We start from the raw sequence: 14,294 nt of genomic DNA, 5'->3' as shown, positions 1-14,294 counted from the left end.
TCTGAGGCTAAGACTTTGCTTGTCTGCACCCGTCATAAGTATGAGTCAGGGGCCAAGCGTCTGGATTTGGATCACGTGTGACTGCGGGGGGATGCTGCAAAAAGCAGTCGCCAGTCCCTTTTTTTTCCAGTGCCGCTGTAACTTTGAACCGTCACTAAACGGACGGCTGTCAATCAAGCACTGCTTGTAAAAGGTTTCCGAGGTCCCTCCCAACCCGGTCATTCACGGCCACTATATGAACTGTTTTGTACATCGAAGGCTGCCTGTGTTTAGATAGAAAAAGAATCCGGCATCGTAGGCTCGGAAGGGGGCCTTAGAGGTCCTCTAGCCCAGCCCCCCACCCTCCTCCCAAAGCAGGGGCTGGGTTTATCTCTCACCAATGCAGGTTGTTCTTCCTCCTTTCGTCTTTCTTCCTCTCCCTTCTTCTTTCTCTCCTTCCCACAGGCTTCTTTCGCTGCTCCCTTCTCTTCTGTCTCCTACTGTGTCCAGCCATCTAAGGGCCCCGTGGCCTCCGAGGAGGTCTGCCCGGGTCAGGGTCTCAGCGTGTCCGTCTCTAACTCCTTACTCCAGCAGAATAGTTCCTTTCCCGCACACTCGGTGAGTTACTAACGGAGACCTTTCCTTTCGCAGCTTGCTTCCTCTCACTCTTTTTAAAAATATATATATTCATCACGAAAGAAGGCGAATCACCAGGAGCCTCGTGTAGCTACTTATATAACCCCCACTCTCTAGCACTGTTGATGTTCCAATACAAGAGACCATTTGTGAACTGTGGAGCCCTTGGGGCTCTCAGAGCTGGCTGGTTTTCTTGCAGACGTTTCATGACCCAACTGGGGAACATCTTCAGTGTTAGGAGGGAGTGGGGTGTGTGGAGTGCAGGAGAAGGAGAAGGGGGGAGGAAGAGGGGGAGGAGGACTGTGGGGTCCTGGGTGCTCTCTGAGCTGGGTGGTTTTCTTGCAGACGTTTCGTTACCAAACTAGGTAACATCATCAGTGCTAGAAGGGAGTAGGGTTTGTGGAGAAGAGAAGGAGGAGGAGCTTAGTAACTCTTCCTCTTTTACAGCCTGTAAGTAGACTTCTCTGGTAGCCCAAGAGTGAATCACTCAAATGTTTCCACGCAGACATTTCATGACCCAACTGGGTAACACCATCAGTGCTAGATGTTCTCCTTCAAACTTGAAAGCAGGTGGTAAGGCAGAGGCCGATGAGGTCCATGATTCCCAGCGCATTTTCCAGACGTTGCCCAGCTCAAGAGCCAAAGGAAGGGAACGGAGGAAACGGGAAGGTCCAATTTCATAAGCCTCAGTCCCGTCAGGCGAAACAGCCGTTTCCTGGCCTCCCGCCACTTGCAGATGGACCCCCGTTTGCCAAAGGCCCTTTTTACGTTTCCGTCATTCGTTCTAGATATTCTTTTTTTAAGTGAAGGTTCTCTGCATCGCTTTGGCCTCTGAGTTCTTCGCAAAATTGAGCCTGCAACGTGGAAAGGGCTCAGATGCTCAAAGGATGCTCAGATACTTCCTCACCGAAGTGGTACCTGTTTATCTACTCGCAGTTGCATGCTTTCGAATGGCTAAGGTGGGCAGGAGCTGGAGCGAGGAACGGGAGCTCGCCCCGTCGCGAGACATTCAGGTCTTGTCCCCTTTTCCAGCCGACAAGCTGAGTGTCTTTAACCACTGCGCCGTGGCGCTACTGTGTACATTGTTCTAATTTCTTTTCTCTGTCTTTTTCTCTCCTCTCCTCCCCTCCTCTTCTCCCGCTCATCTCCTTCCACCCTGCCCCAATTCTATCCTTTCCCATTGACTTGGCGCCGTCCCCACGTCATCCACCTCCTCCCGTCTTCCCAGTACAAATCGGTCTTCAGGTCTTTCTCCCAAGACTTCCTGCCTCGTGGCCAAATCTCCATCCTCTCTCCCTTTCTTTCATCTACCGTGGCCACTTCTTCTTCTCCTCAGACTTTTCCACCTGCACACCAGGCTCCGATCTCCGACCCGGCGGCAGCGCCAGCCACGTCTGGCCAGCCCCTCGGCACCATGGAGCGGCCATCTTCTTGTTCTTCTTCTTCTTCTTCTTCTTCCTCTTCCTCCTCTTCTTCTCAAGACAGCAGCATAACCAAGACTGTTTCTGTCTCACTTTCTCTCACCGAATCTCTCCAGAAGTCTTCGGTGAGAACCCGGAGGGGGGACTTGGGGAGGGCGGCCCAGTTTTAGCTGGCTTAGCTTTCTGCGGGCAGTTCGGACACCGAGCAAGGTAGTCCTCAACGTACGACCACAGTTGAGCCCAAAATTTTCATCGCTAAGCGAGACATTCGTGTGAAGTGAGCTTTGCCCCATTTTAGCACCTCCGTTTGCCAGCGTTGTTAAGTAAATCACTGAGTTGTTAAATTAAGTCACCCAGCTGCCTTTCATGGCTAAGGCCGGACTAGAACTCACCGTCTCCTGTTGATTGGCCCAAGTCATCCAATCGGCTTTTATGCATAAAGTGGTACTAGAACTCGTTGTCTCCTGGTGATTGGCCCAAAGTCACCCAGCTGGCTTTCACGCCTAAGGGCAGGACTAGAACTCACCATCTCCTGGTGATTGACCCAAAGTCACCCAGCTCACTTTCATGCATAAAGTGGTACTAGAAGTCATTGTCTCCTGGTCACTGGCCCCAAATTATCCCGTCAGTGTTCATGCCTAAAGTGGGACTAGAACTCCCCATCTCCTGGTGGAGGGGCCCAAAGTCACTCAGAGGTTTTCATGCCTAAGATAGAACTAGAACTCACCGTCTCCTGGTGATTGGCCTGGAGTCACTCAGTTGCCTTTCATGGCTAAAGCGGAACTAGAACTCACCACCTGCGGCTTAACCAGTACACCAGACTGGTTCTGTTAATATTAAAGAGTTCCCCCTTTTGGTCTGCCATCTCCAAATAGCCAGAGCATGTTCAGGAGCCCATCTCGGGCCTCCTATCCCATCGTGCTTTGCTGAGGGTGCTGCGTTCCTCCTGCCAGGTGGGGATCACCCCTTTGCCTCCCTTCCCTTCTGTCTCTGTAGAGTGACAACGTTGGCGCAGCGGCAGGGGAGGGTGAATACGTCAATCTGTATTCCTCGGGTCAAAGCAATGGGGAGCTTCTTCCTTCCTACTCTGAAGGAGTAAGTAGAACCAGGAGGAGCATCAGCAATGGCTTTGCATGCCTACTGGGAAGGAGTAGCAGGGAAGCTGTGGGTCTGGTTTCTGCTCCCCTGCCAGCATTCAGGACCTGAACTCTTGTGTATAAACATGGAGCAAGTCACACTCAGTAGCACTGAGGGTGTTACGTGATGAAACGTCTGCACGGAAACCACCAAGCTCAGAAAGCATCAAGGACTCCCCAATCTCCTCCTCCTCCTCCTCCTCCTCCTCCTCCTCCTCTTCCTCCTCACAAACCCCATTCCTTTCTAGCATTAATAACGTTACCTAGGTGGGTCATGAAACATCTGCAAGGAAACCACCAAGCTTAGAGAGCATCAAGGACTCCCCAGCGTTCTTCTCCTCCTCCATGTCTCTTCTTCTTCTTCCTCCTCCTCCTCCTCCTCCTCCTCCTCCTCCTCCTCCTCCTTCTTCTCCTCCTTCTCCTCCTTCTCCTTCTTCTTCTTCTTCTTCTTCCTCCTGCTCCTCCTCCTCTTCTTCGCAAACCCCATTCCTTTCTAGCACTGATAATGTTATCTAGTTGGGTCATGAAATGTCTGCATGAAAACAACCAAGCTCAGAGAGCACCAAGGACTCCACAGTCATTCTCCTTCTCCCTTTCTCCTCTTTCCTTTCTCCTCCTCCTCTTCCTCCTCCTCCTTCTCCTCTCTAGTACTGATAACGTTATCTAGTTGGGTCATGAAACGTCTGTCTGGAAACAACCGAGGAGCCCACAGTTCAGCCTGAGCTATAAATATTCTCTTGCAATCATACCTGGACTCCGTTAGGCTCCCCTGTTTTCCTGCATAATGCTGCCATTTCAGGGGTGGCTTGTACCAAACTGAATTTAAAATTCTTATTCCAGAATCAGAAAAGCATTTTTTGTTTTTCTTTTAACCACCTCTGCTAAGGACTTCTGTGGGTTTTTAACTTCCCCTCTGACTCTCGCACTGCCTGTCTCCAGCCTAGTAAATGTAAATTCTTTATTTTAACGTCTTCGTAGAAGAATAGTAGAAGAATTTGTTGGCTTGTAGAAGAATTTGTTGGCTTTGATTGGAGGGCGCCAGCACTGAAGCAGCAACTGGGTTTCTTAGCAAATAGAAAATTGGATTCAGCAGTGGCTTTTAAGGTCATGGGTCACCTTTTTTTCAGTGCCTTTGTAATTTTGAACAGTCACTAAATGAACTGTTGTAACTGGAGGACTATCTGTATCTGGCCTATAATGCAGGTCTTCGTTCTATCTGACTTTTTTTCCAGGAAACCCCAGTAATTAAGGATGACCACACAAAAGAATCAGCAGCTCTAAGTGGGACCCCAGGGAAGGAAAACCACGAGAATGAAAGGTGAGATTTAATACAGACCGCTTACGGCTTACGACCACGATTGAGCCCAGAATTCATGTCGCTAAGCGAGACAGTTGTTAGCTGAGTTGGTTAAACCTTTGAGCGATCTCCAATTTCTTCCATGAGAACTAGAAACCTTCTTTCAACGCAGTGCATCCACTTTTGTATTATACCTCCAGGCCGCAAAAGTCACTGGACTCTTTGGAGAATCCTCAGATGGAGGAGGAAGTTGACGAATTGTCCCTGGTTAACCACACTGAAATTATGTCCAGGCTGACCTTGAGACAGGAAGTAAGTTGGAAAGTCTCCTTTCAGATTGCTTTGTTGCTTTCAGATTGTGCTCTGGAACTAGGCTAGATTAATTCCTTCCTCTGTCGATGCAGTCCTGGGCTGCATCAACAGAGGGATAACATCCAGATCACGAGAAGCGATAGTCCTGCTTTTATACTACACTGGTGTGGCCACTCCTGGAAAAATACTGCATCCAGTTTTGGTCACCACGATACAAAAAAGATGCTGAGATTCTAGAAAGAATGCAGAGAAGAGCAACAAAGATGATTAGGGGACTGGAGGCTAAACAGTACAATGAATAGTTAAAGGAACTAGCTATATCTTGGTAGCCCACTGGTTGTATGCAGCATTGCAGGCTAACTCTGCCCACAGCCAGGAGTTTGATCCCGACTGGCTCAAGGTTGACTCAGCCTTCCATCCTTCTGAGGTGGGTAAAATGAAGACCCTGATTGTTGAGGCGAGATGCTGACCACTTAGAGGGCTGAAAAGCACTGTGAAACGGTAGATAAGTGCTATTGCTATTGCTATGTCCAGTGTGATAAAGAGAAGGACGAGGGGGGACATGGTAGCAGTGTTCCAATATCTCAGGGGCTGCCCCAAAGAAGAGGGAGTCAAGCTATTCTCCAAAGCGCCTGAAGGCAGGACAAGAAGCAACGGAGGGAAACTAATCAAGGAGAGAAGCAACCTGGAACTTGGGAGAAACTTCCTGACAATGAAAACAGTCAGTGGAAATGCTCGCCTCCAGAATTTGTGGGTGCTCCATCCCTGGAGATCCTCATGAAGAGATGAGACCGCCATTTTGGAACGGTCTCCTCCTTAAGCAGGGGTTTAGATTAGAGCACCTCCAAGGTCCTTTTCAACTCTGTTATTCCATAATTCTCACCCCTCAAAGGATTTCTTTCACAACCCCTATTTGGATATTTGGGAAGTTTGATCTTTCTTAGTTTGAAGCCACGCAAGGTGGGTTCATACAAGAAACCTGCCGTGTGTTTGGGCCACAGTCAACCTGCACTCAAGGCATTTGCACAACGGGAGGAGAAGATGGATGCTGGTCGGTTTGCAGACCTGTTCAGGAAACGCACAGTGGCCGCATCCAAAGGAAATTGGTGCATCATCTCTTAGTGGGGTTTTTTTTGGGGGGGGAATTCTCTTCCGCTGCAGGGTGACGATGGTCCAGATGTCCGTGGGGGCTCAGGAGACATCCTCTTGGTGCACGCGACGGAGACGGCCACGGTGGAGGGGACGGTAAAAGGTAAGAGGGAACATGGGCTCGCCCTGATGCAACTAGTGTGAGATTTTGCCATTGAGACACAGGAAGGATTTTGGAAAGAGATCCTTGAAAAGTGGCTCAACGTCACCCAGCTGGCTTTCATCCCTAAGGCCAGACTAGAACTCACCGTCTCCTAGTTTTCTAGCCTGCGACCTTAACCACAAGCCCAGTCTGGCTCTATAGATTCCGTTTTTAAGCTTTCAATGTATTTTTTGCACGCCACCCAGGGGTCCCCCTGTGAGGGAGAAGGACGGCTTCTAAATACGATCGGTAAAATAAAGCAATGAATAAAATATCCACTCTCCATCCTGAGCTATATTATGGTCTGGAAGACGGGTATCATGGTCAGCCGGGCTTTCTAATCATGGCTTCCCAGGTTGCTATTTTGTGGAGTTGTGTTGGCTGTCTTTCCTTTGCCCAACTCTCATCTCTCCGGGTGCTCCTGGCCTGTTAGGGTCACGAATGCTTAGAAATTCATCCCGGATGGAAGCGGTGATGCCCCCCAACCCCAGGCTGAGAAGACCCCCTGCTAATCAGAAGATGAATTAATTTCTATTTTTCTTCCTCCCTCAACCAGACTTGGTGCTTTACTGCGAAGCCTTCTTGACAACTTACCGAACGTTCATTTCGCCAGAAGAGCTGATAAAAAAACTACAATACCGATATCCTTTTGAGGAAGGGGATAGACAAAATGGGGTTGGGGGGGTGACTTTCCCCACCCCAGGATCTTGAGAAGTGCGCGGTGCTGGATATTGTCTTGTTAGATGACCCCTACACCGGCAATGTCCAAGATCAGCACTTAGACCAACTTCCAAGCTGTAAACCACAAGAAGTAAAGTCCTAATGCAGACTCAGCTGAAGGATTCCAAGTGTGCGTCCGTTTCCTTTCCAGGTACCAGAATACAGGAAAACAGTTTTGGACAGGACTTTGGAGGTCTTCTAGTCCAGCCCCCTGCTCAAGCAGGAGACCCTATGCAAACAGTCCTTAGCTTACAACTATTGATCATTCAGTGCTGAAAAGAGTGACTTTTGACCATTTTTCACACTTAGACTGTTGCAGCCTCTCCAGGACCAGACCAGACCAAATTAATACAGAACTGGTTTGTCATTGTCTTCTAAACCAGCCTGTCCAATCTTGGCAACTTTCAAGACTCGTGGACTTCAGCTCCCAAAATTCCTCAGCCTACGTGCTGACTGCAGAATTCTGGGAGTTGAGGTCCATACGTCTTTAAGGTTGCCAAAGTCTGACACCCCTGTTCTAAATTGTCGTCTCACTTGCCAGTGTAGTCTACAGCTTTGGAGATTCCCACCCAGGAATTTGATCCTACTAAGACCAGCAGTGTTGGCTGGTTGTCACCACCTGTTGTAACTTCTTTAACTCACCCTCCAACATATGAGAAGTTCTGTCACTGTCCAGACAACAATAAGAAACGAGTCAGCAAGAATACGTTTTTTGTCCTGGTCCGAGTGGTGGATGAATTATGGTAAGGGGAAACTCTGTTAAATATGGGGTTTTTTTGGCGGGGAGTCTTGGATTTGATCTGCAGAAGAACAAGCTAGAACCAGACATGGGTTCTAGGTCACCCAATAGTCAATATGCTAAATGTATTCTTGTATTAAACTTCACTACCTATAAAATAAACATAGTATATGACCCGTGACTTGTTAGGTGTCTTTTAACGGATCTGAACCTTCTGTCGATGTAGCTGCTTGGGCTGTCAAATTTCCTCCTATAATCATGAGGACTAGCCCATTGAAGATCTAGTTTAAGATCGTGAGGGCTAAGAGGTGGAAAATCTCATTTAAGTTCAGAGAAAGCTTCTCAGAACCCCAGCCGAGTTCCACCTTGGGGATCCACAGAAGCGTCACATCAACTGCTCTTTGGTGGATCTGAGGGGTAGGCTTCACCGGATCGCTTTCTCTCCCAGTTTGGTAGAGCTGACCGAGGAGATCCTGAAGCTGCTGATGGAACTGGTCTTCCGCTTGGTCTGCAACGGAGAGCTCAGCCTCGCCCGGGTCTTGCGCAAAAATATCCTGGACAAAGTCAATCAGAGGAAAATGCTGCGTTACACCAACTCCATCAAGCCTTTGGCAGCTCGATGGGTGGCAGCCAGGTAAGATGGGCGGCCAGCTCCATGGGGCAGAACCATAGGGGGGAAAAAAAACCCCAGAAACTTTACTAAGGAAGCTGCAGTCCAGATTGCTTAGCCAATGACAGAAATTCATCCTTTCTGCAATTATTTCTGCAGTCAAGGAGATGAGATAACCGGGATGCTGAATGTCATGCTTAGCCCGTCATTTCATGTTTGTGTGGGTTTTTTTTTTTCCTCCTTTTGAAGAGTGAATATATATACCCTTCTCAATAAATCTGTTTCTTGTCTCATTGTTTCTCTTTTTCAGGCCTGGCACCCTCCATGATTTTCACAGCCACGAAATTTCAGAACAGCTCACGCTCCTTGACGCCGAGCTGTTTTATAAGATTGAGGTACGAAAACGATGCATCGAAGTTAATCACCAGTGTATGATCTCAACCATCCCTAACTCTAGGCGTTCTTGTTGCGTGTGTGTGTGTCTGTGTGTATTTTTAAAGGCCCTATCAAGTCCAAGGAGGGTGCCCATTGCATCTCTGCACAACGCCCGTATCTTCAGCATGTTTCCTTTCCAATCAAAGGAGTAACTGTTTTCTAAAATCATTTCCAATTCTTCCTGCCCAAACAACCACACAGAGATCCCCTCTCTCCATGTGCCCGTTGTCTCTGTGCATAACTCCCTGTTCAAATGACCTACTGTTGCCCGGTGGTGCCATCCTGGTTGTGGGCAGAAGTCACCCCCGGGGTCCAGATATCAAACACCTGCCTTTGAAGGAGACTAGACTAGACTAGACTAGACTAGAATAAAGAATAGAATAGAATAGAATAGAATTAGAGTAGAATAGAATAGAATAGAATAGAATAGAATAGAATAGAATAGAATAGAATAGAAGTTGATACTGCAGTAATGGAAGAGCTATCTAACTTTTCTATGTCCTCTTCATCCTTTTCAGATCCCTGAAGTTTTACTCTGGGCAAAGGAACAGAATGAGGAGAAAAGTCCCAACTTGACGCAGTTCACTGAGCACTTTAATAATATGTCTTACTGGTAAGAGAGAACAAGGGTTCTGGTGTGTTTCCCAACAGCTATGAAAGCCAGCTAGGTGATTTTGGGTCTGTCTGCCTGTCTGTCTGTATGTCTGTCTGTCTGTCTGTCTGTCTATCTATCTATCTATCTATCTATCTTTCTATTTATTTTAAAAAAAAAAGCTGGACTCAGTTTCCCCCCGTATAAGAAATTTAAGACGTCTGGTCAATTTTGTAAAATCTTTTTCTAATCTGCAGGGTCCGTTCGATAATCATGCAGCAGGAAAAGTCTCAAGATCGAGAGAGGCTGTTGCTGAAATTTATCAAAATCATGAAGGTAAAGCTCCAGCTGAGGGAGGGAAGAGGCCTGCCACAGGTAAGCAAGGTAAGTAACACAACTGCCTCCATTCTCCCTCTCGCCGCAGCACTTACGGAAACTCAACAATTTCAATTCCTACCTGGCCATCCTCTCCGCGCTGGATTCGGCCCCCATTCGGCGTCTGGAGTGGCAGAAGCAGACCTCTGAGGTGGGTTGCTTTCACTTTTGACCGGGGGGGGGGCTCCCTCGGCTTACGACCACAGCCCAGCCCGACATTTCTGTCGCTAGGTGGGACATTCGTTAAGGAGGTTTTGCTCCGCTTCGTGACCTTTCTCGGCACGGTTGCAAAGGGAATCGCTGCAAGTTGTTAAGTGAGGAACGCAGCTGTTAAATGAATCTAGCTTCCCCACTGTCAGAAGGTCACGTGACCCCAGGACGCTGCAACCGTCATAAATATGAGTCGGTTGCCAAGCGTCTGAATTTTGAATTTTGGGATGCTGCGACAGACATAAGTTACTGTTTTCAGTGCCATTGTGACTTTGAAGTCAAGGACTATCTGTATTTCATATTCATATTTCTCCTTGCACTCTCTCTTTTTTCCTCTCTTTCTTTTTTCTTTTTTTCTCTTTCTCTCTCTTTCTTTCTCTCTTTTTTCTCTTTTTCTCTTTCTCTCCTCACTTTATCTTTCTTTTTATTTCTTTTTCCCTCTTTCTCTTTCTCTCTCTCTCCTCTCTCTCTATCTCTCTTTTTCTCTTTCTCTCTCTCTCTCCCTCTCTCTCCCTCTCCCTCTTTGTCTGTGTTTGTGTGTGTGTGAGAGAGTGTGTATAATAAAGAGTTTGATGATGCCACACTCCAGTTCTTGCAAGCTAGCTCATCTCTCCAGACCCAAAGTTAAGATGACCAAAGTAACAGTAATTGGAACTCTATTTTTCTGTCATTTAAGAACATTTTGTATATCTGCCCACTCTGTCCCTCCCACTCTGGGCAGCTTACAAAAATAACATTAATGGAAATCAGTCCTCGTGACCGAGCAGAAGACCTTGACTGAGGCCCAGCCAAGTTCTAACTTCAAGCGGTCGCTAAACAGATGCTTGTAAGTCAAGGACTATCTAAACCTTTCTTCGTCTTCTTTTGTCTAGGGCTTAGCCGAGTATTGTACTCTGATTGACAGCTCGTCTTCCTTCCGGGCTTACCGGGCTGCTCTGGGTGAGGTCGAACCCCCTTGCATCCCTTACTTGTGAGTAGCTACACAACCCTTCTTTTTTTCCCCATCTCTTTGGAGAACATCACAAAAGCCATCTCTTCAACCTGAGCCTAACCCATAGAGAACACCAGCCTGGTCATTAAGCGAAGCTCTTCCCCTCTCCTTCTCCAGGGGCCTGATCCTGCAAGACCTGACTTTCGTGCACCTGGGAAACCCCGACTACATCGACGGCAAAGTCAACTTCTCCAAGCGATGGCAGCAGTTCAACATCCTGGATAACATGAGGCGGTTCCAGCAAGTGTAAGTGGGGGGGGGGTGTCCCTGCTTCTTTGGCCTGTGGCTTTCTTGTTCCCTGTGCCCACGTTTCGGGATGCTTTTCACACTTAACGACCGTCGCAATATGGTCGCTTGATCAAAATTCAGACCTTCGGCAACCAACTCATATTTATGACGGTCACATGGTCCTGGGGTTACGTGATCCCCTTTTGCGACAGTCAAAGTCAACAGGGGAAGCGAGATTCATTTAACAACCACGTTACTAACTTAACTGCAGTGATACACTTAACAACGGTCGTAAATGGGGCAAAACTCACTTAACAAACATTTCACTTAGAGAGAGAAAAATTGGCCTCAATTGTTATCTTAAGTGGAGAAGACTGCCTGTATTTTATAACACTTAAAGGTTGACCCAACATGGGTCCGTTCCAGTCTAAATGGCTTCTCTCCTCTCTCTCTCTCTCTCTCTCTCTCTCTCTCTCTCTCTCTCTCTCTCTCTCTCTCTCTTTCCCTCCCTCCCTCCCTCTCTCTCTCTCTCTCACACTGATCTTTGCAGGCATTATGACATCAAACGCAACGATGACATCATCTCCTTTTTCAACGACTTCAGCGACCATCTGGCCGAAGAGGCCTTGTGGGAACTGTCACTCAAAATCAAACCCCGAAACATCACGCGACGGAAAACAGACCGGGAAGAGAAGACTTAGGAAGGGGGCAAAGCAGGAAGGCCGTGGGCATCCGATTGGGATTGGCGACGAGCTCGAAGCCTTGGCACTCTGCTCAGACCTCTCTCCCCTCCTTTGATCTTTCTCCATCACTTCTGGGCTCTTGAACATCACCTTCCCAGTCTGGAAAGTGAGGGATGGAAAAGAATCAGAAGGGTTGACTTCCCGTTTGGCCAAATGTCAAGTTGTACTCAAGGTGTGTGTGTAAGAGAGAGGGAGGAGGGGGGGAAAATCAGCCAGCCTACATTTTTTGCACACTCTCAAGTGGAGAAGAGAGACGTAAACCAAGATCGCCATGGGGTAACTATGGATGGGCCAAGGGCATTTCCTGAAGAGCATGCCGAGGACAACCATCTCAGATACTTCCACTCTAGGAAAAAAAAAAAAAGTGGGACAAGCTGAGTCAAGGAAGCTTGGAAGGGGTGGAGGTAAACTCTGGGTCCTCCACCACCTTCCCTGTCAGAGACGGCGTTGACCCGACAACACCAGCTCCTTCTGGAGCCCTCGTGAGAAGGGGCAGAAGAACTTGTGGGGGGCTTTCACCAACCGTCCTTCTCTCCATCTCTTCCCTGAACGTGAATCGCTTCCTCATCCTATCTAAAACTCTAGTGTCATCTCTTCACTCTCCACACCCCCCCCCACGTACGGATTTCCACGTTGGAAACGGGAACATCTAACTTAGTGATGGTACTAGCTTGTAAAGGCAGTAAATATGTAGAAAAAAACACAGGCCGCCTGTACACACACACGGGATCCTAAGACCGTTGCGTTTTCGTGGCAATGTGCATGTTTGAATTTGCCCATGGATATTTTTTTCTTTCTTTTGTTTTTTGTTTTTTCCTTTGGGGGGGCATTTGTCATTTTGTTTTGGTTGTTTTTAGTTGGTTATTAATATTATTATTATTATTGTTATTATTATTATTTTGGCAAGGAATCGTTTTTTAAGAAAGGAATATGGATAGGAAAGAGACAAAAAAAAAAAAAAAATCTCCAGGCTGTGAAGGCATCAGCCGAGGCACAAGCCACAGTTAGGTCAAACCCATCGTGGGCAGAATTAAACCAGGTTGGTTGGGATCGTTGGGCTCCAGAGACAATGACTAAACCTAAATTTACTCCCGCCCCAACCGTTAAAATAAGAGGCAGCGTCCCCTTGAAGGTTCTCTTCCAAAGTACCTGCCAGATGTGTTGGACTATGACTCCCATGCGGCACAGCCGGTGTTTTGTCCTTCAGCTCCCCTCAAGGCCTGCTGGAGAAATCTCTAGGGCTTCTTCCCTTCTTTGCTCCTTGAAATCAGATACCCGAGACTCTTGCCTTCCACATTTGGGAAGGTTGAGGTTTTGGGCATAATTCATGCTTCATCTTTGATTTTCTCCCCTTGCTCAGTGGCCAGAACTGAGGTGGCCTCTTTCCACGGCCGCTTGTCTCCTTCTCCATCACCCCTACCACCTTCTCTTCTTCCCCTTCTCTCTTTTTCTTCTCTGTCGCCATCATCTCTTCTTCTTCTTTTCATTCTCTTTTCCTGCTCCATCCCCTAAATCACCAAAGGCATCATCCCTTAATGATGCGTCATTATGATCCTTCTTCTCCTCCTCTTCCTCTCCCTCTCCTCATTTCTTCTCCTTTTTCTCCATCATTATGATCCTTTTCCTCCTCCTCCTCCTCTCCTTTTTCTCCATCATGATCCTTCTTTCCTCCTCATTTCTCCTTTTTCTCCATCATGATCCTTCTCTTCCTCTCCTCCTTTCTCTATCATTATGATCCTCTTCTTCCTCCTCCTCCTCATTTCTCCTCTTTTTTCTCCATCATTATGATCCTTTTCCTCCTCCTCTCCTTTTTCTCCATCATTATGATACTTCTTCTCTTCTCCTCATTTCTCCTTTTTCTCCATCATGATCCTCCTTTCCTCCTCCTTTCTCCTTTTTCTCCATCATTATGATCCTTCTCTTTCTCTCCTCCTCCTTCTCCTCTTCATTTCTCCTCCTTTTTCTCCATTGTTATGATCCTCTTCCTCCTCCTTTCCCCACCCCCCCTCCTCCTCCCCATGCTGGGGAATTCTGGGAGTGTAAGTCTACACATCTTCAACCTGCCAAGATTGAGAATCACTGAGCTAGTGAGACCAGCACTGAGGAAGGCGTGAAAGGAGAAAAAGGGGGAGATTCCGTTTGATTTTGGAAATCAAAAGAGAACCCTGATAAACTTTTACAAAATTGTCCTCGGTTATCTTAACCTGGCTGCCTCATCCGCCAGGTCTCCTGAGCCCAACACTGTGTATTTATGGCTCGACGGTGTAGATCCCCAACTTGCAAATAAAAAAAACCTGAAAACCGTTGTTTTATATATATATATATATTCAAGGGAGAGAGAGAAAAAACCCTAGTGAAAATAAAACACAGTTAAAGAACTCCGCCTATTCGTGATTGTGCTTTTCCTGCAATGTTGCCTCCGCCCAGTAGCATATCGTAAAAGATAGTTCTTGCTTCTGTCGCCATCAGCGGTAACAAGGTTTTCAAAGCTGCACCCGTGAATTCAACCTGCAAATGTATTTCCACCTTTGCCAAGTTGAAAATAGGTAGTTGAAATGGGCATTGAGGAACTGATCAAA

At 47.4% G+C, this 14,294-nt stretch overlaps 1 protein-coding gene across 5 annotated transcripts in view; it reads left to right on the top strand.

Annotated features, from left to right (window-relative positions):
- Nucleotides 1-12,079, top strand: part of RAPGEF1 (Rap guanine nucleotide exchange factor 1) — a 42,954-nt gene extending 30,875 nt beyond the window's left edge. For 2 of the 5 annotated variants that reach the window (XM_039322948.1, XM_039322949.1), the window contains exons 11-26: nucleotides 445-597; nucleotides 1,844-2,161; nucleotides 3,033-3,131; nucleotides 4,405-4,490; nucleotides 4,670-4,781; nucleotides 5,943-6,033; nucleotides 6,629-6,713; nucleotides 7,443-7,535; nucleotides 7,980-8,165; nucleotides 8,452-8,536; nucleotides 9,095-9,189; nucleotides 9,426-9,504; nucleotides 9,593-9,694; nucleotides 10,626-10,723; nucleotides 10,862-10,990; nucleotides 11,523-12,079. In XM_039322948.1, the coding sequence (XP_039178882.1) occupies nucleotides 445-597; nucleotides 1,844-2,161; nucleotides 3,033-3,131; nucleotides 4,405-4,490; nucleotides 4,670-4,781; nucleotides 5,943-6,033; nucleotides 6,629-6,713; nucleotides 7,443-7,535; nucleotides 7,980-8,165; nucleotides 8,452-8,536; nucleotides 9,095-9,189; nucleotides 9,426-9,504; nucleotides 9,593-9,694; nucleotides 10,626-10,723; nucleotides 10,862-10,990; nucleotides 11,523-11,673 (1,962 nt within the window). In that variant the 3' untranslated portion in view covers nucleotides 11,674-12,079. The remainder of the gene's footprint in view (nucleotides 1-444; nucleotides 598-1,843; nucleotides 2,162-3,032; nucleotides 3,132-4,404; nucleotides 4,491-4,669; nucleotides 4,782-5,942; nucleotides 6,034-6,628; nucleotides 6,714-7,442; nucleotides 7,536-7,979; nucleotides 8,166-8,451; nucleotides 8,537-9,094; nucleotides 9,190-9,425; nucleotides 9,505-9,592; nucleotides 9,695-10,625; nucleotides 10,724-10,861; nucleotides 10,991-11,522) is intronic. The other 3 variants (XM_039322950.1, XM_039322951.1, XM_039322952.1) reach the window with 3 other exon arrangements.
- The last annotated feature ends 2,215 nt before the right edge of the window (nucleotides 12,080-14,294 follow it).

This window comes from Crotalus tigris, unplaced genomic scaffold (assembly GCF_016545835.1).
Source record: "Crotalus tigris isolate CLP2741 ecotype Arizona unplaced genomic scaffold, ASM1654583v1 scf7180000024153.1733885, whole genome shotgun sequence".
Classification (NCBI taxonomy): Eukaryota; Metazoa; Chordata; class Lepidosauria; order Squamata; family Viperidae; genus Crotalus; species Crotalus tigris.
The sequence above is the reverse complement of the archived record's forward strand: the minus strand, read 5'-3'. Positions and strand labels throughout refer to the sequence as shown.